At 40.2% G+C, this 20774-nt stretch overlaps 2 protein-coding genes across 4 annotated transcripts; one reads left to right on the plus strand and one right to left on the minus strand.

The window, feature by feature from the left end:
* Positions 1-6108: 6108 nt before the first annotated feature.
* On the plus strand, positions 6109-7916 carry LOC103993583 (arogenate dehydratase 1). The gene has a single exon (XM_009413704.3). The coding sequence runs from the start codon at positions 6279-6281 to the stop codon at positions 7698-7700; it is 1422 nt and encodes a 473-aa protein (XP_009411979.2). The 5' UTR covers positions 6109-6278; the 3' UTR covers positions 7701-7916.
* Positions 7917-8438: 522 nt separating this feature from the next.
* On the minus strand, positions 8439-20316 carry LOC135645378 (serine/threonine-protein kinase CTR1-like). Of its 3 annotated transcripts, XR_010498763.1 has the most exons (17): positions 19681-20316; positions 17298-17596; positions 17067-17211; positions 16506-16609; positions 15616-15824; positions 14393-14875; positions 14209-14249; positions 13101-13169; positions 12382-12482; positions 12185-12269; positions 11895-11993; positions 10451-10519; positions 10243-10374; positions 9937-10031; positions 9662-9854; positions 8775-8859; positions 8439-8639 (listed from the first exon to the last, which is right to left on the minus strand). XR_010498763.1 is itself a non-coding variant. In XM_065163697.1 (15 exons), the coding sequence occupies exons 1-15, from the start codon at positions 20212-20214 to the stop codon at positions 9773-9775; spliced, it is 2547 nt and encodes an 848-aa protein (XP_065019769.1). In that variant the 5' UTR covers positions 20215-20316; the 3' UTR covers positions 9448-9772. The 3 variants fall into 3 exon arrangements, 1 of the variants encoding a protein (XP_065019769.1); XR_010498762.1 differs by lacking the exon at positions 8439-8639 and having other exon boundaries at positions 8664-8863; XM_065163697.1 differs by lacking the exons at positions 8439-8639; positions 8775-8859 and having other exon boundaries at positions 9448-9854.
* Positions 20317-20774: the final 458 nt, after the last annotated feature.

A 20774-nucleotide genomic window follows, 5' to 3' on the forward strand; every position in this document is an offset into this window, starting at 1 on the left:
CAATTATCATAATTAAATTTAAATTACAATTTCTTAATCACATATTAGCGACGATGAATCTATTTCTTCACCTTCACCGGATACAATAGTCTGTCTATCCATGTGAAAGATGCATAGAGTCGATCAGCGATGACTATCCGACCGTATGTGAGATGACATCGACAGACCATCGTCGTGCTCGATAACTCAGTCGTAGAAGTGGGCTCTTCGGACGATGCTTACAAAAGGGATATCGATGATGATGAATAAATAAGAAAGAAAATGATTCATTATAGACGACTATCTTGTAGACCTCTTTTTAGACTAATGCTTAGTGGAAGTGTATAATGTGTCTGATACAACCTTTGTGAGCAACGCGTCTATCCATGCTCACGGTACCAAAGCATGATGCAAACTTCGAAGCCAAAGTGTCTTCTCACACTCAATAAACCCTAATCTAATGAAAAAATATATGTGATGCACTTAAAAGACAGATGTTTGTGGGCGAAGTATCCATACACACATTCTAACCGATCAAGGTGTGAAATTGTATCTAATGCCATATTTTGGATTAACAAATCTCTTTATAGTCCATATATTCTAAAAAGGCAAAGTGTACAACACGATCTTTGTGACTACAATGTTACTTTGTGCTTAATGCAAGTGTGTGCTGCGCCCAACATAGTGTTCGTGATCAAAATATCCTTCAGGACATGCCATGATTAGATAAAGTATGCAACGTGCTAGATATGTACTTTATAGCCAAAACATCTCCCTATGCTTCTTGATATATCCTAACGGGGCATAGTATATAATATAACTCGATGCAACCTTCGTTACTAAAGTATCTCATATTGCTTAACATATCTAATGCATTCTTTGCGGCCAAAGCATCTCTTTGTGATCAACTCATACTAATTGGGCAAAGCATTTGATGCTCTGGCCACAATTCTCACAACTAAGGCATCTCCCACATGCAAATGATCTCGATGCACTCTATTCTTTAACTCTTTTTGATGTAAGTTAATAGTTGTCAAATCCTCTAGACATACATACATACATTGCATTTATACGTGAACGTGTCTTTGCAAAGTGCAAAGTAGGGTATGATGCAACCAATATCTTAGATCAATCGGGACTTGATCTATAATGTTGGCAGGAGCTTGAGGGCGAGGTGTATCTCAAGTATGGTTCAAGATCCGAAACCTTTTTTATTCTCATATCTCAAACTCTAAGTGACTTGAGCAATGTAGTGATCACAATCAACACATCTTTAGTATTAGTTTTATATATGATGCTCATTTCATAACTCTTATCACCTAGGGGAGGATCCAACCCCTCATTCTAAAGATGCGACAACATTCGGGTTGGCTCGACTCCATCATGAATCAATAATCAATTCAAATATTAATACCTTTTGGATCAATTTTGTTTTGAACGTAATACAAGATATATTATCACTTAATCATCTAACATGTCATCGTCACATGATGTTCGATGAGAGAGGATAAATGAAGTTTCCTTTTTTGTCATTTATCACAAGTAAGACAATTGCAAGTTTCTTTCTTATCATTCAATAAGAAAGATAATTAAAAACTTTTTTTTTATTTATGAGAAGAAAGATAATTATAAGCTTTCTTTGGTCTTTATGATCAAGTATGAAAACTTACCTTTAATACAAAAAAAAAGGGACTGATATTTTTCGACCACTCACATTCACACTTGGAGGCTTAGGGTTATTAACTAAAGCAACCAAAGTACTAAGTCGAAAGACCTCTCTTGATCTTCATCTTTGTTTAGGTGGCATCTCAAACAACCCTACGAATATGGGTCCGGACCATATTATGTTGATCAAGACATCAATGATATTTTCTCTTAATATTTTAACACTAGAAGGAGGGCCCGATGTTACAAAAAATATTCGCCAAACAACCCTCTCGATGAACGCTCAATCGAGGAAGTACCTTCACTCAAGGGACAACAGCCATCCTTTCCACACGAGAATGCATCTACATCAACACAAACATTGATGTGATATTGGCATCCATTCAATGACTCGAGTGCAATCCCGAGTCATCTACTCATCTGACCATGAGTCATATTTGTCAGAACTTCTTCTCATTCAGTGAATTATCATCTTTTATAATAATTCATTCGACTCATCGATTACGGACGTACTATGCCACTACGTCATAGTCCATATATAATACAAGAGAATCCAATCCACTGGATTTGTTTGTCCTTAGTTATCATATATCTATAGTCCCTCATCCATCTAATATCCCAGAGATAGTATATCGGACATAATACTATTAGCCCCGTACATAATATACTCGAGTCTCACTCTAATCAGATTCTCCCAAAGAATTATTTCTCTCTCAATCCGAATGAGTCTAGCTAGGGATTTACATAAACAAGAATATATAAGATATTCCTCTCATAATACTGAAAGTGGATATTCCTCTATTGACACTCAATTACCCTCGTAAAATTAGCTATCACTCTCGATGATCGGATGTAATAGATCTAAAACTTTCAGACCTATAAGTTTGGTATCAAAGAGTGAAGTACTCATATAAGACATCATTGGTGTCTCACGTCTAAGGACCAGACATACAACTGAGACCATAGAATCATTATCTAATAATAATGTATCATCAACCATCCATCATTCCATGAGCGGATCAATCAGTGAACTCATTCTCCAATGAGCACCTACATTGTATCCCTACCGTCCTCACATGAGTAATTATGAAACCAACCATCTCCATCATATAGATGGATATACAAGACACTAGTATATCCGGTTATCTCAATATCTCTCTCGAGTAATTTATGACCGAAATTATTTATGGTCCACATTTAAAGGTAAATCGATCTCACTATTATGATCTCATCATGATCCGATTTTCATTGCATAGATCTATGAACATCACAATATATATGCAATATGCAACATAAAATGAGAAATACTAATAAATAATAATAAGTAAAAAAATTGCATAACGTGTCACATATGTCATCACTCACGTGATTGGCCTATAGAGCACCTATGACTATCATGACCCACATAAAAAAAATATGTGGAGGATGAATGATACACTACAGTAGAAGCACAAATTTAAATATGTCTGAGATGCATATATCAGGAAAACCCAACCCATAAGAGAAAATCCTGAATGCTCATGTATCAGATAAATTGGAGCTCCTCTCTTGAAAGAGTTTTGAAACAGGTCTTTAGGGGGTGGGGGATGAATGATAGAGGATACATTATCGGCTAATCATTCGATACATCACTGTCACGTGGCACCCAGTGAGAGATGATAAATTGAAGTTTCCTTCATGTCATTTGATGACAAGTAGGATAATTGTAAGCTTTCTTCTCATCATTTATGATAATAAAGATAATTACAAACTTTCTTTTTGCCATTTATAAGGAGAAAGATAATCACAAACTTCCTCTAATCTTTATGACAAGTATAAAAGCTTACATTTAATATAAAAAAGGGGACTGACTTTTTTATCACTTGCATTCTCATTTAAAAGACTCGGGGTTACTAATAAGAGCATCGAAAGGATCGAGCCAAGAAACATTTTCCGATCTCGGTCTTTATGTAGGCGGCACTATAGGAACTCTATGTTTTCACCTAAGAGAATACTATGCGTATGAGTCTGGATTATATCGAGTTAATTAAGATATTAATAATATTTTTTTTCTAACATAATATATTATTATCATTAACTTAACATAGTGCTTAATAATACTTAGTTGTGATAAGACTCTGGAAGTTGGTAGGTGGGTTCTATATTTTTACCTTAAACGTATCTTAGATAATAATTATATATATATATATATATCCAAAATATATCGGATTGATTAAAATATTAATAATACTTTTTAATAAAATATATTATTATAATTAATTCTAGTTGCTGTTTTCGATAGCGATTATGGTTACCGCAAGTCAACATTATATTACTCCGACATGATCGGTGATAGCACTTGAAAGTATCAGTGACCCTACTATAAGTTGCCTATACTGATTCTTCCATCCATCATATAAGCACGCGTGGAACAACACATCACAACTGGAAATCAGATAGTTTATTACATCTGATGAGCTGCCTGTTTGAGGAGCAAAATGAGAGTGTCCGCGCTTCATATTTATCACTGGAAATCAGAAAGTTTAATTTGTGTTTTAATTGTGACTATTGTTAACAAACTTCTGATTGAGGTGTCAGAATGGCTTGATCCGATTATCGATGTTCATAATCATTCTTAAGATAAGATATTCGTTGGATCGGGTTGAGCTCGGGGTTGGCTCCGCACTTGATTCTTCGACCTGCATGCGGCTTCCTTCGTCATTACCTGATGTTGGTTATGTTAAGTTTCTCGACTTGATCCATTCAAAGATTAAGTTAGTATCAAGTGAAGTTTTTTGTAGAAGGATAGGCCCTCCCTCGCTTGATGTCGGTCATGGGGCTTTTATGTTTATGCCCGAGGGTCGATCGTACATGATCTGACGATGGCGACCAACTTCTCGGGTGATCGACTTGTACCTTTGAGCGACCGTCGATCGACTTGCATGGAACGACGTCATGTGGCACCGTTCTAAACTTTTCGAAGCGGTTCTCAATCATACGACACTGTCTTGTGTGGCTTCGAACAACGTGAGAAGGGGTGACCATCGTCCCGAGTCCGAGGTGGCACATCCGAGGCGATGCTTCATGTCCATGTTGACGTGTTTGCTTATTGTGTCCACGAGGACGATACCAAAATATGTCCTATCAACTATTATCATGCCAATTTATTGTAATTGACGTAATAGATGTTCAGTTTCATATGACATGATATTTTTTTTAACATTATTCGTGTGGTAAAGCAACTCCACACTTGTTTGTGCTCGGAGCTTTATTAAAGGCAAATGACCTGTTCTATTGTTCTCTGCTTTACTTGTGCAAATCATAGCCGATTCGAATCAGTCATTTGTAATTTGAAAAATAATTTATATGACATACATAATTGATAAGCTTTCATTTGAAATTTTCTTTTATAGAACATAAAATCTCCAAGTGAAACTCCGATTATCTTCTTCATTTTTTATTTTTATTTTTTTAATTCATAAGTAATTTTCGTAATTGGAATATAATAGATGTTGTCATGTGACAAATTATAAAACTTATAAAAGACAACATAAACTAGTTAAATTAATTAAAAATAGAAAATTCAAAATGGTTCCACTGACATTAACTAAATGTTGTGCAATATTTAATGAAATAAATAAAATTAAAAATTACCATTTTACTTGAGTTCGTTTCTAAAAGATAACATTTTGTGGATGAAATAAGAGAAAAAAAATATATCATTTAGCTAATGACTCTATGAAGAAAATAATATCTCATAGAGGAAATTCAAAACACCTCAAAGAAGAATAAAATTCGCCCATAAAATAATGTCGTTGGACACTAATTTATGGGCCGTATACGATTTCTTTGGCAGGAGAAGGTATTGCGACGTACAATTCTGACTTCGTACGCTACGTTACGACAAACTTGTCGTCGTCTTTGAATGGGCTGAGGGCCCAAATCTACGCCCGACGACCACCGCGTGGTGGTCGTCGCTGCTTCGGTCCGCAGTCTGCTGTGCCGGCGCCTCCGCTTACTGGCGCACGGCAGAGGACGCCAATCCATCCGACCACGGCGGCTCGCAGCCTCTCTAATCCCCAATTCCAGATTAGTAATCTATACACATACACATACACAGTGGCAGCCACTCCAATTCGACATCGGCCCTATCTACCAACCATTCAAGAAATCTTCTAACTTGACGCCTTGGATGGGTTCATTGTATGTGAGTTACCGAACTCTAGCGGATCTTCTATTGAACCCCAGTGGGATGTAAATGTGAAATCGAATCCAACGGTTTGCCTAAGAAATTGGGAACTGGGAAGCGTGCATCTCTTTGTGGTAGGTGTGAGATCTGGTGGAACCACACCCGCCCCCCCTTCCTCTCTCTCTCTCTCTCTCTCTCTCTCCATCGCCCCCACCAACCAGCAATCATCGTCGATCTCCAATCACACAAACTCGCACGACTTTTGTAGTCCCCCCCCCCCTCCCAATCTCCCCTTCTTTCTCTTCACTCTCTCTCTCTCTCTCTACTGCTTGTCCTGAGCCCTTCCGCTTCCACCTTCTCCTTCCTCGTCCCCTTCCTATCCTCAACGGTTGACTTTTGGCCCCGTTCCTTCTACCTTTCTTATAGCGTGTTGTAGTGCTGTAGTTATCCTGGATCGGGCAGCAGCATGTCACCGATGGCGGCGGCTATGCTATCCTCTCACCCTAATCTGATGCCGAATGTGACGGCGCCTGCCGCCACCGCTGGATCCGCCCGTCTCCTCCTCCTCCTCCGCCGCCGTCGCCACGGGCGCCCCCAGGCCGTCCGGTCCATAAATCGCCCGGATCCATCAGATCCGTTTCCTGGCACACTCGGGACCAGCCGCGTTGACTGGAAGGCATCATGCGCCTTCCTCTCCAGCAAGGCCGCCGCTGGCCCGGGCTCGTCTTCCGACAAGCCGCTCTCCCCCTCCGGCGACCCCCCCGCCGCCGACCCGGAACCCGACGACGACGACGACGGAAAAGGCGGCAACCACCGCCTCTCCGCCGCAATTAACGGCGTGAGGACGGCGGGGGCGGGGGCGCTGGATCTGGTGCCGATCTCGAACCTGCCACGGCCGCTGACCATCGCGGACCTGTCGCCGGCGCCGATGCACGGGTCGCGGCTCCGCGTGGCGTACCAAGGGGTGCCGGGCGCGTACAGCGAGGCGGCGGCGGGGAAGGCGTACCCCAACTGCGAGGCCATCCCGTGCGACCAGTTCGAGGTGGCGTTCCAGGCGGTGGAGCTGTGGATCGCGGACCGTGCGGTGCTCCCCGTGGAGAACTCCCTGGGCGGCAGCATCCACCGCAACTACGACCTGTTGCTGCGGCACCGGCTGCACATCGTGGGGGAGGTGCAGCTGCCCGTCCACCATTGCTTGCTGGCGCTGCCGGGCGTGCGCAAGGAGTACCTCACCCGGGTGATGAGCCACCCGCAGGCGCTGGCGCAGTGCGAGCTCACGCTCACCCGCCTGGGCCTCAACGTCACCCGCGAGGCCTTCGACGACACGGCGGGCGCCGCCGAGCACGTGGCCAACAACGGCCTCCGGGACACGGCGGCCATCGCGTCGGCCCGGGCGGCGGAGCTGTACGGGCTGCAGGTGCTAGCGGACGGGATCCAGGACGACAGCAGCAACGTGACGAGGTTCGTGATGCTGGCGCGGGAGCCCATCATCCCGCGCACCGACCGCCCCTTCAAGACCAGCATCGTCTTCGCCCACGACCGCGAGGGCACCTCCGTCCTCTTCAAGGTGCTCTCCGCCTTCGCTTTCCGGGACATCAGCCTCACCAAGATCGAGAGCCGCCCGCACCGCCACCGACCGATCCGCCTCGTGGACGACGCCAACGTCGGCACCGCCAAGCACTTCGAGTACATGTTCTACGTCGACTTCGAGGCGTCCATGGCGGACACCCGCGCCCAGAACGCCCTGGCCGAGATCCAGGAGTTCACCTCCTTCCTCCGCGTCCTGGGAAGCTACCCCATGGACATGACCCCATGGGGCGCCCCCTCCTCCTCCTCGACAAATCCTCCACCACCGCCGCCCTCCTGCTCTGCTCCTCCTTCCTCGTGATCGGTTGATTCGATAGATCCAGTCCGTCCAATCATCGGAAAGCGTGTTTAAGATCGATCGGGAGTTGGTTCTTTTCTTTTCTTTTCTTTTCCCTTCCCTTGGCCTGTAGTGTGCTGCAAATTACATCCCGTTTTCCATCGCCGATGTTGTTACCAGGAGTTGGCTGCCAAAATAAATGGATGAAACATCTGAAGACGATGAATTATAATTGAAGTATATCAATTCCATATACATACGTATATTGGAGCACCTGTGAATGGTGGCTCTCGGAGGAAGAGTCGGTCGGTAGCTGCCGCCCGCAGCGGAATGAGACGTGGTAGATGAGCTCCTCCTCCGTGGGCTATTTTATTTGAAGGAATTTACATGCCTATCCTTTATTCTTATTTTGTAAGTAGCATATTTACCCCCTATTAAGTTCTAATATCACAGACACATATTCCTCCAAGAAATTAAATTAAACTTAAATTGAAATATAAATACTAATAATTAATTAGAGGTTCAGTAAAGAAGGCCGATGACATGTTCAAATGTCACGTATGACCTTCGTGGCTATTCTTTTATAATGGGAAGTTCATTATACCATCCATCTTCCTCAACCTCCTTCCCATGCTAAATTTAAGTTCATTATACCCCCTTAGCAGATAAAAAGGTGTGTCGAGTGCTGTGACCGAGGCAGATAAATTACTGAATGGAACCGAGCTAATTTTTCGATTCGATTCACGATTCATAATCAGTAGATCCGGTTCGATTAATTAATATATTTTTTAACTTAATTTTTGGTGCATAAGAAAACAGACCTCTATGGGATACCAGTAGATAGATTCCAGCAATCTGAGCTATCTCCTGTTGGATGGATTCTCTTCTTGCATCACAAGTGCCTGCATGATCAACGCCATCTAAACCAACACAGTCAGGGAGAAGCCTATCAAAATAAGCACCCTGTACAGGAATGTAGATGTGCACTGAGGGACATGCAATGCATATAAGATTAGACAACAGATGGAAGCGGCAGGCAATATAGGAACATGATCACATCACTCTAGAATTTACTTTATGGCCTAGTTAATGAGAAACCTGAATTTGTACTCCAGACTGGAAGATTGCCTTGCTGAACAGGATTCATTAACAGCTTCTGTACCTTGTCAGATCTTCATAGACACTGACTGTCAAGAAAACCCAATCAAATACAAGTGTCAGCCATAATTCTATTTCGGAGTCATGAATCCATTTTCACAAAGTAACAAAAAAAAAGGAATATTTTTTGTCAATTAAAACAAAATGATCCATTAGTCCCATGTATTTTTCTTTTCTGGTAAGGCACTAAATATGAGCACTCCTGATTGACTGAACAAGAACAAAAAATGTTAGGCAATGAGGGGTTATCAACACATTATTGATCCAGCATGCCACAGACTAGTTAGAGATGTAATACTGACTCAGGTGGTGCACCACCATGATTTTAAATTACACCTTGACCACATAAACATTAGGCACACTAGCATAAATGTCATTACAAAAGTCTACTGGTTTGAAAAAAAAATGTCAGATCCCTGTAACCAATCTCAAATACTTTAGAACAGATTAGAGCCTATGCCATTTTTAGGGAATATTGGCAAACCTTGTAGTGCAAGATTCTGACATATAAGCCACTAATGAAAATATAGATGCAGAGAGCCAACTTTTTATGGCCAATAGAGGGCTCTATATTTCCAGGATAACTATAATATGCCATTGACATGACTCAAAATAGCGAGTAAAAGTTCTAATTATGAAATATATATGAAGAACATTCAAGATTTTATATACATTTTCAAACCATCATCATCTAGAGGGTTCATCTACAAATAGGACATGAATAGAACGTATCTACGGTAAGAGAGGAAGTGGTTTAGAGACTTAAAAAAATCTATAGAGCAGCGATATTAATTCAAAATTTTGCTGGTTGTGAAGGCAAAAACCACCTGTGGTTTATACAATTATAGCAGACTCCTGTCTACCACCACCATAACTAAAAGTACAGCAGCTCTACATATGCAACCATCCTACTACTGGATACTTGACATATCAGCATGTTATGGTTGAGGTGACAAAGGCTTGATCAAAGGCTTCAAGGACTCCGTGATGCTAGAAAATGAAGGCCTTTTCCATGGTTCACTGCAGCTCAACAAATAATCTTAGCACAGAACACAGAACTATAAGAACACATTAACTGTTAAAGAAATGCAAATCTACATACTTGGCCCAACAGGACTCAATTATAGCAGCCACATGTGGGTTTACATCACTTGGGATCTCAAGCCTTCTTCCCTTAAAACCAACTGCAGCGACCACCTGCAAGAAGACATTTTTTATTTCTTATATTGATAATAGTAATGGCGGCATGTTTACAGGTCTTTGCACATGTAAGAAATAAATGATTCTATATTTAAATAAAATGCAACAGCTAGTAGGCAATAGATTGAGCAAATCTCAAAGGATTCCATTTCCTAGACCAACTAATACTTCCCAATTTTCAATACCATCAGTGGGATACAAAGCCAACCTGAGCAGGATTTAAATTACTCCATGGTTGTTGCAATGTCATAAGCTCCCACAAAATCACACCAAAGCTGTAAACATCAGACTTCTCATTTGATGGTTCATCTCTAAGTACTTCTGGTGCCATCCACTCAGGCTAAGATTAAAATTGAACCCATTAACCAAATATAAAATGATGAAATGGAATCGGTTGAAAGCATATGTGCACTTACAGTTCCTGCAAGTGATTTAGATGAGAGAAATGTGTTTGCCTTTAATCTCGAAAGACCAAAATCACAGACCTGCAATTAAACAAAAGTTATCTCATGGTTAGAGTTGATGGGAACCTTGACCTCTCCACAGGAACGATTATTGAAGTGACAAAAAATATCATGACATACATACAGAACACTGTATACTGCCCATAGTAGCATGATAAAGCAAAAGAAATTTGAATTTAACAAAGTTTCATTGCCTTACATGGTTGTAATACCTTGTCAAGAATATAAAAGAGAGACAAAACAAGCCATAAAATCTGTAGTTTCATAATTAGGTAAAGCTCTAGTTTCCTGTTCTTTTGACATTGCTAGACAGATAGCATATAGGTAAATTATTCTGTCAACCTAGAGTTAAACATTTCCTAAATCATACACCATCAGTGCAAATACATGTCTTTTGTTAAATGACAAATAGAACATTCTTATATTTATGGCTTCTGCCAGCAAGCATGTACCTTTCCAGCACATTGTTGGAATGAGGCATGCCTGTGAAAATATCCTTCTATTTTAAAACCTGTATGTGTTCAGATATGCTCTTACAATTTCTCAACCAATCACTTGTCTTATTCATTGTCATGGTCGATTCTGGCACAAGGCGCCTGCAGCTCCTTTTGGTGGCAACCTATCAACAGCTTCCACCAATTGATTCGTGGAAAAAAGAAATTAAATAGTATATACATTGCATCCATCAATAGATGACAAAAAAGTTGTCATTTGCCAATTTAATCCTGAACAGGGCAGCATCACCATATGTTGCAATTGCATCTGACAGCCATAGACCAATTTTTATCTGAAGCACAATCATATATCTGAAATACAGACGCTATGTTTTGCTCATTCTGATACTTGTCACACTATCCAAGGATTCTTGGGACGGAAAGGATTGCAACTTAAAAGAATCATCTCGACTCACCGGATTTCGTTCCTACTTATTTCACCTAAAATTTCAGTTGCAAGAACCCAGCTGTACTTTGAATATGACAAGAAATCTAATTGCTTTTTGCAAATTATGAACGTAAAATCACGAAAAGATTGTCATATTATAGCATGTGTTTTGACATTGATCTCTGCTGAATTATCTTATTAACTGACACAGATGAAGCAAGATCCAAAAAAGCTAACACGAATTAATGGAATGATACATAGAACATTGTGTATCAGTGAATAAAAAGAATATTAAGATGATACAAAGCTCTCAAAATGTAGAAAATTTAGATCCTTAAGAAATATAATATCTCTAGGATATTAAAATTCACTATGATCTGAACTTTGAAAGAGTCTTTGATGCCGATAGCAAGCGGAAGATCATCAGAATTATAAATTTTGACTAGCAGATAGTAAAAGAGCATTACAATCATGGACCAAATTATGTGAATCATATTATGACTAGAAGTCTTACTTTCACTGTATACTTCTTGTCAACAAGAAGATTTGGAGACTTCAAATCTCGGTGAACAATAGGTGTACTGCGATTGTGAAGATAATTCATTCCCTTTGCCTGGAAGAGCGATCATTCTTTAATAACCATATAGCCTAAAGCATTATAAAATATTACTATTTAAGAAGTCACCAAAGCAAAAATGTCTTAGTCTCACGGACTCCTATGATCGCAAAAAGCACTTCAAAATCATACTACATAAGTGCAACTTAAAGAAACATAAAAGATATCCAATAAGTCAAAAAGCTTACCACATCAGATGCCATACTTAATCTACGCCTTTCATCTAAAATTTCCCTTGCACCATTTCTATGTAAAATCCGGTATAAACTGCCTCTGATATTACACGAGAATTTATGTCAAGGCTATTGAGTAGGCATACTGTAGGTTTAACATTTTGAAACATAGACAACAAGGGGGAAGAAGGCACAAGAAATTGGGAAAGTACCTTGACAAATATTCAGTGACAATAGATAGCTTTGGTGGCTCAGTAACAGCACCCATGAACAAAACAATATTAGGATGGCGTAGACTTTTCATTATAGCAACCTAATGCAAAATACAATGACGATGAACCTGTAAGAAACCGATAAAGATATAATATTCACACGTTACTCTAACATGCTTATGGTGTCCAAATAAATTCTCCGCACATACATCTGTGTGCAATGCTGGTGCAAACTTCCAAAAAGCATTAATCAGTAATGTATTTCAAAACAACTGCTTTCAAAAGTTCATGTCAACATTTCTGCAATAGAAGCAGATGACAAGTATAAAGATCAGACTTTAGTTAAACAAGTAACTTTAGTGCTCCACTTGGATTTTATAAGGTGATGAAAACATGGATGAGAATAAAGGACAGGACTGCCGAAAATATTCTATGAGCTTTAGAATTTAAGCCTCAATTTGAACTGTATAATCAACAGGATACACCTGAAAAACTCATAGCCACCAAGAGGCTTCAAGACTAATATATGTATGTTGGTAGGAACAGGATGACCAAATGATACATGCATCACAAAGGCAGGCAGCTGACCGGATGACTAATAGGGTGATTCCTGTCGTCACCTTGGATTTAGCAATTAGTAGGCATAAATGAATCTAAAAATGTTTCAATAAGTGTGATATGCATCAAGAACAAATTGCAGAATATTTGCTTGAGCATACCTCTCTTCGAAACTCTTTTATGCGTTCAGGATGGAAATCTTGTTCCATAAGTATTTTCACAGCAACATCCTGCATGTAAAACCTATTTTACAAAAAGAGCATATCCCACAATGACTTTAAACCAACAAAACAAATGTCCTTGACAGTTTAGCAGAGTTCCATGACATATACTAACTGATCTTTTTCTAAAGGCAAGTTATTTTTTTTTATCAAGCAAAAAACTGTTTTTCACCTATAATAATTGATTTCAATTAGAAATGACACTTCTACACTAGTCCCAAAGGGCCTAGGACTTCACCAAGATCACCCACTCCTGGTGATAGTATATTCTCTTTAGTGACCTACGCATGGAGTCTTTTCACTGTTTTTAGTTGATTTTTAGGAAGTCTCTAAAGTCATGTTCCGCTACAGCATAATCCTGGTCCTCCAAATTGGAGACATAGTGAGCCCAATGGAGTGTAATGTTCATCGGAATGCCATAGGGTCATAGTGGGTCCTCCAAAAAGGGTCATTTCAGCCATTAAATAACAGGGCTAACATACCATCAGAATGCAATGTTCATCACCAATCTTGTACCATCCTTTTTTATGATGGTCAGCACAGAACCGGACTTGCTATTGGCAATGTAGAGCTGGACTACTCCCACTTGCTAATTTATATTTGGTAGTCTGGCACCACTATCAGTTATCACTAAGTTATGATTCTTAAGTAAAAAAAAGCTAAAGAGTATTGACAACAAGACAAAAGAAGGAAGGATTAGCTCGAGATGTGAAATGAGTTTGTAAAACCAGCAATAAGTCCTGACTATCCATGGTTAATGATGAAATTATTGAAGGTACAAAACATTTCGTGGGTGTAAACCCAAGGTAGTAAAGGTAGCTCCTCCTTTTAAATGTGATGAAGTATCAGTGTCCATGATAAACATCAAATATATGATGTTTCTGGCAGCAACCAAACTAAGAAAGGGTCAGTTTCCACTGACAACATGGCCTAATGGAGCTCACATTTTATGAAACCAAATTTGCTTTACTTTTTAAGTGTGAAAACCAAAAATGATGGTCCATTATATTGAGAATATACAATAATGAATGATAAGCGACAAACATACTGAACCATGCCATTCAGCACGATGGACAGTTCCAAAGGAACCTGAAAAACAACCCAGTAAATATTTGTGAGTGAATCACTTACAAAATTACCGAAAGAAAATTTAATGTAATAAACAGAAAAACATATCTGTGTGAGGAATATGGGATCCCAAAAAATAATAACAAGGAAATACATGCATATACCTGCTCCAATCCTCTCCTTCAGAATCAATTCACTCCATGGAATGCTCAGATCATCTACAGCAAGACTTATATCATTGTTAGATCTATTTCCACCTTTCCTAGAATCCTCTATAAACCTGAAATCCTTCTTCTTTTCAGCCTTTAGATCAGAAGGAGGGATAATTTGGGGAACTTCCCTGCATCCTGCTTGTGATGTAAGCTTCAGCTGTGCCACATCTTGTTCTAGAAGTGCTGGGCTTATTACATTTTGTGAAGGATTGAGCATTTTCTTTAACTTGGCAACATTTGTGTCACCATCTGGCAGTGCAACTTCCTGTCCGAGAGGTTGAGATAGATCAAAAAATTCAGTTCCAATACCTCTTAGTGGTGAAGAGCTCATCTCCATAGACTTCTCATCAAAAGGCCTAGGGGATGGTGGGTCTGTCGCATCTCCTTGAGCAACAGCAGCACCTTTGATAGTACACATGCAGTTTTGGTTAAACTCTGTGATATTACGTCCAAGAGATCATGCACCTCAGCGAATGGTGGTAAACAAAGTGACAGTGATTAGCAGTACCAAACATTAAGTATTTACATCCGGTCCAAGTAACAATAAGACTCAAACTGAAACCATTTAAAGAAAATTTATAATCAATCATTGGTTTCATATCTTAATACACCTTTGTTTCAACTTTCAATAATAGCTCTCAAAATCTATAAGTCAAGAGTTAGATGGATTTTGGTTGAATTAAAGAAACGCACAGAAAATAGATCTGTGTGATTATCTCTGCTTGCACCTCAATATGGCAACAATTGATGATAATTGCTAAGGTAACAATAAAATGCCACCACCCAATTCATTATGGAGATATGACTTATGAAGAGGGTCATATAGCTATTGCAGCTAAATTAACAGAGTTCTTTGACTATTGGACCTAATGGAATTAGCATGAACGTAGTATACAATTTGTTAAGCTTTAACATTTGCAAGACAAAAAGAAATCAATGTATCAGGTCAAGAAAGACTTTTTCTTTCTAGAGAAAAGTTAATATGAGACACACAAGTATTACAAGCATAACAGATTCTAACTATAGAAGATTAAACTTGTCACCAAATATTTGTGTGATAAGCATGCTAGGAATTCTGCTCTTAAGAAACCAATACAAACAACAAAAACCAATAGCAAAACTAAAATATGATGAGATATATCAAATTATAGTTTGTGAAGTTTTATTTGTGTCACCTGCTGAAGGATCATTGAAGAAGAGATTAAGTGATTGACAGTCCAGAAAATATTGCTTGGCCAAGGTTCTGAAATCCACAGTTACTGTAGTTGATCTGATTTTTGGAGGACGCAAAGGTGAAGATATTGAAATGGAATACGGTCCATTCAGTAAGGAATTTGGTTCAAACAGATTTCCTGGGCTCCTAATCAAATCAACTAAATATTCCCTGCCAAATGAAAAAGATCATCAAGCAATTAACTTATCACTGAATGCAATATCTGTAGAGACAGCAGAGTTAAGCATCTAAACAATGCAGTAGTTACCAATGCAGACCATCGGCAAGCATTAACATGATGAGCGTTTAATGATAAAGACTCATCGTCTCCTAGCATCAAGTGTCTAACCATTTAACAAGCAGATAAATATGAGGAAGATGGGATACAACTACCTTGAAGAGTGCATATATGCCAAAACATATAGACAGCATGTCAACAAGTATTGTGACCTTTGGTGGGTAATCTAGAGAGCAAGAGACATCAGCAATATAAAAAAGAAGATTTAATAATGCTTAGCAGGAATACATAACATGGCATTTGTAGGCCAGTATGCTTCCTACTTTTCATTTCAGTAACATAAAGCTATTGCATCAATAGCATAGAATTACAGGGAAGATTAGGCATAACAACTAATAGCATATTAGTAAGGTTTTATAAAGGACACACAACTAGAATCTTCTGCAACATGGTGTTAGGAAGTGCTTGGTCATGTCATAGCAGACATATCAATGAGATATCATAATTCTCAACAGAGTCTACTATCTTATTGCAGATTCCTAGTTCTGTAATTCAAGGCTCTCTAAAGCATCAGTTCATGATTAAGATAACAGCTTGGAGGTTAGAATCTGCACCTTTCCTGACCCAAATCCACCAAACAAGATGAACCACTGTCACTTTTGCAATATTTGCAGCCTTTAGCAACTCGACATGGCAATTTAATTGTGTCAGCCAACATCTATGGACACAAAAATGTGATATATAAGAAAAAGAAACATCGAAAAAAGATCTTGTGACATATGATTTTTTTAATGGCAGGAGTATGTACATAAATTCAAGCAATCATTTCAAGAGAGCTTGCAAAGAACAAAGGATAGTAAAAGATAAGTAAATGAACCATATGATATTTTTTTTAGATGATGCGTTATGTTTCCAGTTTAGTCACATGACAAAGTTATCTTAAGAAGAAGTTTATTTTCATTTAGCATATGAAATAAATACGTGCAATCAAACATCAAAGCATTAAAAGCTAGTACGAGACTAGCAAATGAAGCATATGATACCTGTTAAGATGACAAGCTATGTTTCCGATTTAGTTACACAACAAAATTAGCTTGCTTAGAAATTTAATATCAGATCTTTCAGAAAGAATGATTCAATAAGAATATTAGGGAAAAAATACATTCAAAAATTACCTTAAAAAGCAATGCACGGTGCCTACAGAGACCAGCAGATAGCTTTCCAATTGGAAGCACAACAGAGCCTGAACTAGCCTTGAGAGCCTCGCTGCATTCTTTCCAGCGATGAAGAAGACCATCTTCTTCATTAAAAGCTGTACCCCTAGTGAGGAAAATGCAAACATAATTACTGAAGAAACAGGATGAAACTATTCATCACACATGTACAGACTGCTGAGAATAACTTACCCCATACAGGTGCAGACAAGCTTTGCTAACTGTTCCACCATATCTTTTGGCGTATTACAGGTACATGAAATTCCAGCTACCAGGCTTTGCAACTGCCTTAGATCAGGGTCATACTGTCTATCTATAAGAGCCACTTCGATTGATGAATCACTGGGGTGAACAGTCTTCAAAGACTCAATTGACGGAATCCGATTCTCTTCACCCACATCAGCACATAGAGTCCATACAAATGGATCCATTCCCTGAATCAGGTAAAAGCCATCTGGAATCTTGTCATGATATGACAGACATCCATTTACCTGGTGAAGATAACAAAAAAACAATTGTTTAGAGCTCCATAAATATATCTACATTGACAGAATTAAAGAGTTTTCAGATGTGAGACACAATGTAAGAAAGTTAGAGACAAATGAGAACAACAAGTTATTCTTGCTAAGTGTTTACAACGTCCAAAGGTACTTTTGCAGAAGGAAACAAAACTTAAAGCTGGGTCATTAATACAATGATGCAGAATAAAAGTTTCAAACAACGTTACAGCAACAACTGGTAAAGAAACCATGTGAATCATGTTAATATTTCAAGTACAAGTCCAAGTATTTGCTCAGAATAGTCATTAAAAAAACTAGAAACTATATTTTGGTTTGTTTTATCACTTGGAAAGAAAGTTCTGAGCAAAAAGGATTACTTTCAGCAACAGAACAACTACAGAAGGATAAAGCCAAATATTATTAAATATATTGTTTCCAAGGTTGAGCAAGAGTATGCAACAGCAGCCCCTAGAAGCTAATAGCTTGTGGGTTTCTACCTGTACCAAATATTCAAAGAAGAGACAGCATATATAGAACAGAAATTGTAAAATGTGGGAGGTGAAGATGTAGAAACAGTGCATAAATATTTTCATGAAGAAACAAATGAGATGATATCACCAATTAATTACCCTTACGGCAAAGCTTCCTGGCCTCTCACAATCAGTGATTGTGACGATGTGCTAAGCTTTCTTGACTATTCATTTCTACTGAGCACTGTTGTGAAAGCTAACTTGAAACTAAGAACAAAGAGAACCATCCATCTACCTGGGCAGGGATTCCAGTTGGAGCATTCCATGGAATCCACACAATCTTTCTTGATTATGTTAGCTCATTCATTCCAACTGAACAGACATTTAGGCAATTGTTACCCACAAATTTCCTTTCTTATAGAATGACAACCATACTTGAGTAATGTCACACGATGTCATCCAATGATGACTCAAGCATGAAACTAAATAACATGCCAAGAGTAATTTAATAACTTGAGTAAGGTCTAGTGAAATCTAGGCATATAAATGGATTGGTAACATGTTCATACAAATAATATCAATCCAAGTCAATAAGGCAACTCAGCAGCCCTGTCCTGTATGATCCAATTATCTATTGGATCAAGAAATCATTGACCATGACTGTTAAAAAGTAGGAGCTCCACTTCAATAATCCAACCATTTCCTCAGAACATTATTTCTTGATCAAGCAACGGATATAGTGTTTGGCAAAGATGGATTTACATGTATGCATAAGTTATATAATATAAAAAGAAAATTACATTGTCATGAGAGCACTGAATAGGGGTGAATTAACATTGATCCATTTACCAACCAGGATACTCACATAGGGTTACAAAACAGTTTAGAACATACCAAGAATATAAGATCCTAATCAGATAGGAACACAAGCTTAATTGTGCTGATTAACCAGCTAAACAGAGATGCTCAAGTTGATCCACAACTAAGATGTCTAGAGTTTGCATCAGATGGGAGAGTTCTAATTGGTGCTCAAGACACCAGCAGAGACATTCGTGCCATGAAAATCTCATTTGTGAAACAGTACCTAGCATCCAAGTCTGTCAAAAGGGAGTTCTCCCCCCTCTTATTACTTGATTAATTTGCATGCTTAATCTTCTTCAGTTCTTCTGAGGGATGTACTTCAATCACATAATAGATGACAAACCATAGTGGGTAACATGAACATCAAACCTCTAAGGTCTTAGTGTCATACCTTGACATTTATTTCGCCTCCTCTAGATACCCAATCTTTAACACTCCTAGTACACTATTAAACTTTCTTATAAGGTATGCTTTTATTGGATCTTTCACCAGCATATGCCTGAAACTTTACCCTTTGATCTTAGACCAACTGGACACTAAGCTCCACATATTTGGCTCCCCACATAAAGATTCTGCTAGCACATGTTATTGTCATCGTTTCCATATCTGGACATGCCTCGATTGCGTGGATTTACGGGAAAATAAGAGCTTCAGCTGGGTTTAAAGTGAAAATAAGTAACAGGGATAAATCAAACAGCTGCCCAACAAAGGAATAGCAAAGAGATGAGGCAACTATCTCCTAACCCAGAACCGATGGGACATGGATGCTGGCGCGGCGCGCTCCGGCAGCACCATCTGGTCCACGGCGTCCAAGAAATTGGGGTCGTCTGCGCACGCAGCCTCGGAACAGAGCCGGAGCGCCAGGGCGAGCTGGAGCTGGTACGTCTCCTCGGCCTGCTGCGCCCAGCTCTTGGCCGACGAGGAGGACGGCCCGACGGCGGCCGCTTCCGCCGCGGCGGCGCCGTCCTTAGACCGCCCCTCTCCGCCCGCGGCCGCCATGGGGTTGAAGGCGTCCGAGTCGACGGTCGCGGAAGCGAGGGTGGTGGGCATGTAATAGTCCCCGGAGAGGGAGCTGCCCCCGTAGCTGCTCCCGCTGGACTGCCGCTGCAAGTGCGTCATGGCAGAGGGCACGGCGGGGGCCATCGGCCAGTCGAAGGGGGAGGGGGAGGGGCGGGGGCGGGCTTTGTCGGACGGTGGCGATTCGAACTTGGGGAGCGGAGCGTCGTCGGGGGACTGGCCGAGGAGGGAGTAGCTCGATCGCCTCCCGGGCATTTCCATTCCCCGAGGAGGGCAAAAGGACGAAAGAAATGGGGAACGGGAGGGTAATAAGATCAGGATTGAGGAGGACGTTGGAGTTCCATGGATCGTGAGATGGACGGGATGAGTCGATCCATCCATGCTTTTTATCTTCGTCTTTACTTGGAAGCGAGCGACGGGAGGTGTGCGACGCTGACTGAGCGTGGACCCCACAGCGGGGAACCGCAGAGCGTGGCGGATATGCGTGGGCGGTTCCCACAGGTTGTTTTCCTGGGGCCCATTCCGCCCGGAGCCCATCGCGAGAATATTACCCGAGAACAACCCTTTCCTACCCGTCCGAATACCTGTCTTGTGGTTGGGGTATTGCTTGTGGGCCCCGCTCGGTCCAGGTGTCCGATGAAGCTCAGTGCACGATCCGAGGCACGACTTAAGTCAGACAACTATAATTTTGTGCAAAAACAAACCAGGGTCACGACGCTGCTCCACGTCACCCGTTTGATTTGTTTGGATCAAGTACTATAATTCGAGATGCGTGCAGTGACCTGATCGGGACAGGTGGACGGTGATATTAACTGCACAAC

Source organism: Musa acuminata, chromosome BXJ3-8 (assembly GCF_036884655.1).
Source record: "Musa acuminata AAA Group cultivar baxijiao chromosome BXJ3-8, Cavendish_Baxijiao_AAA, whole genome shotgun sequence".
NCBI classification, from domain to species: domain Eukaryota; kingdom Viridiplantae; phylum Streptophyta; class Magnoliopsida; order Zingiberales; family Musaceae; genus Musa; species Musa acuminata.

Excerpts from the sequence above, each read along its gene's own strand:
- LOC103993583 (XM_009413704.3), top strand. The coding sequence starts at position 6,279 with ATGTCACCGATGGCGGCGGCTATGCTATCCTCTCACCCTAATCTGATG.
- LOC135645378 (XM_065163697.1), bottom strand. The coding sequence starts at position 20,214 with ATGGAAATGCCCGGGAGGCGATCGAGCTACTCCCTCCTCGGCCAGTCC. Across the intron at positions 15,825-16,505 it reads GTGGATTTGGGTCAGGAAAG|GGAATATTTAGTTGATTTGA; the intron begins GTGCAGATTCTA and ends TTCATTTGGCAG. Across the intron at positions 10,032-10,242 it reads GTAATTTAAATCCTGCTCAG|GTGGTCGCTGCAGTTGGTTT; the intron begins GTTGGCTTTGTA and ends GTCTTCTTGCAG.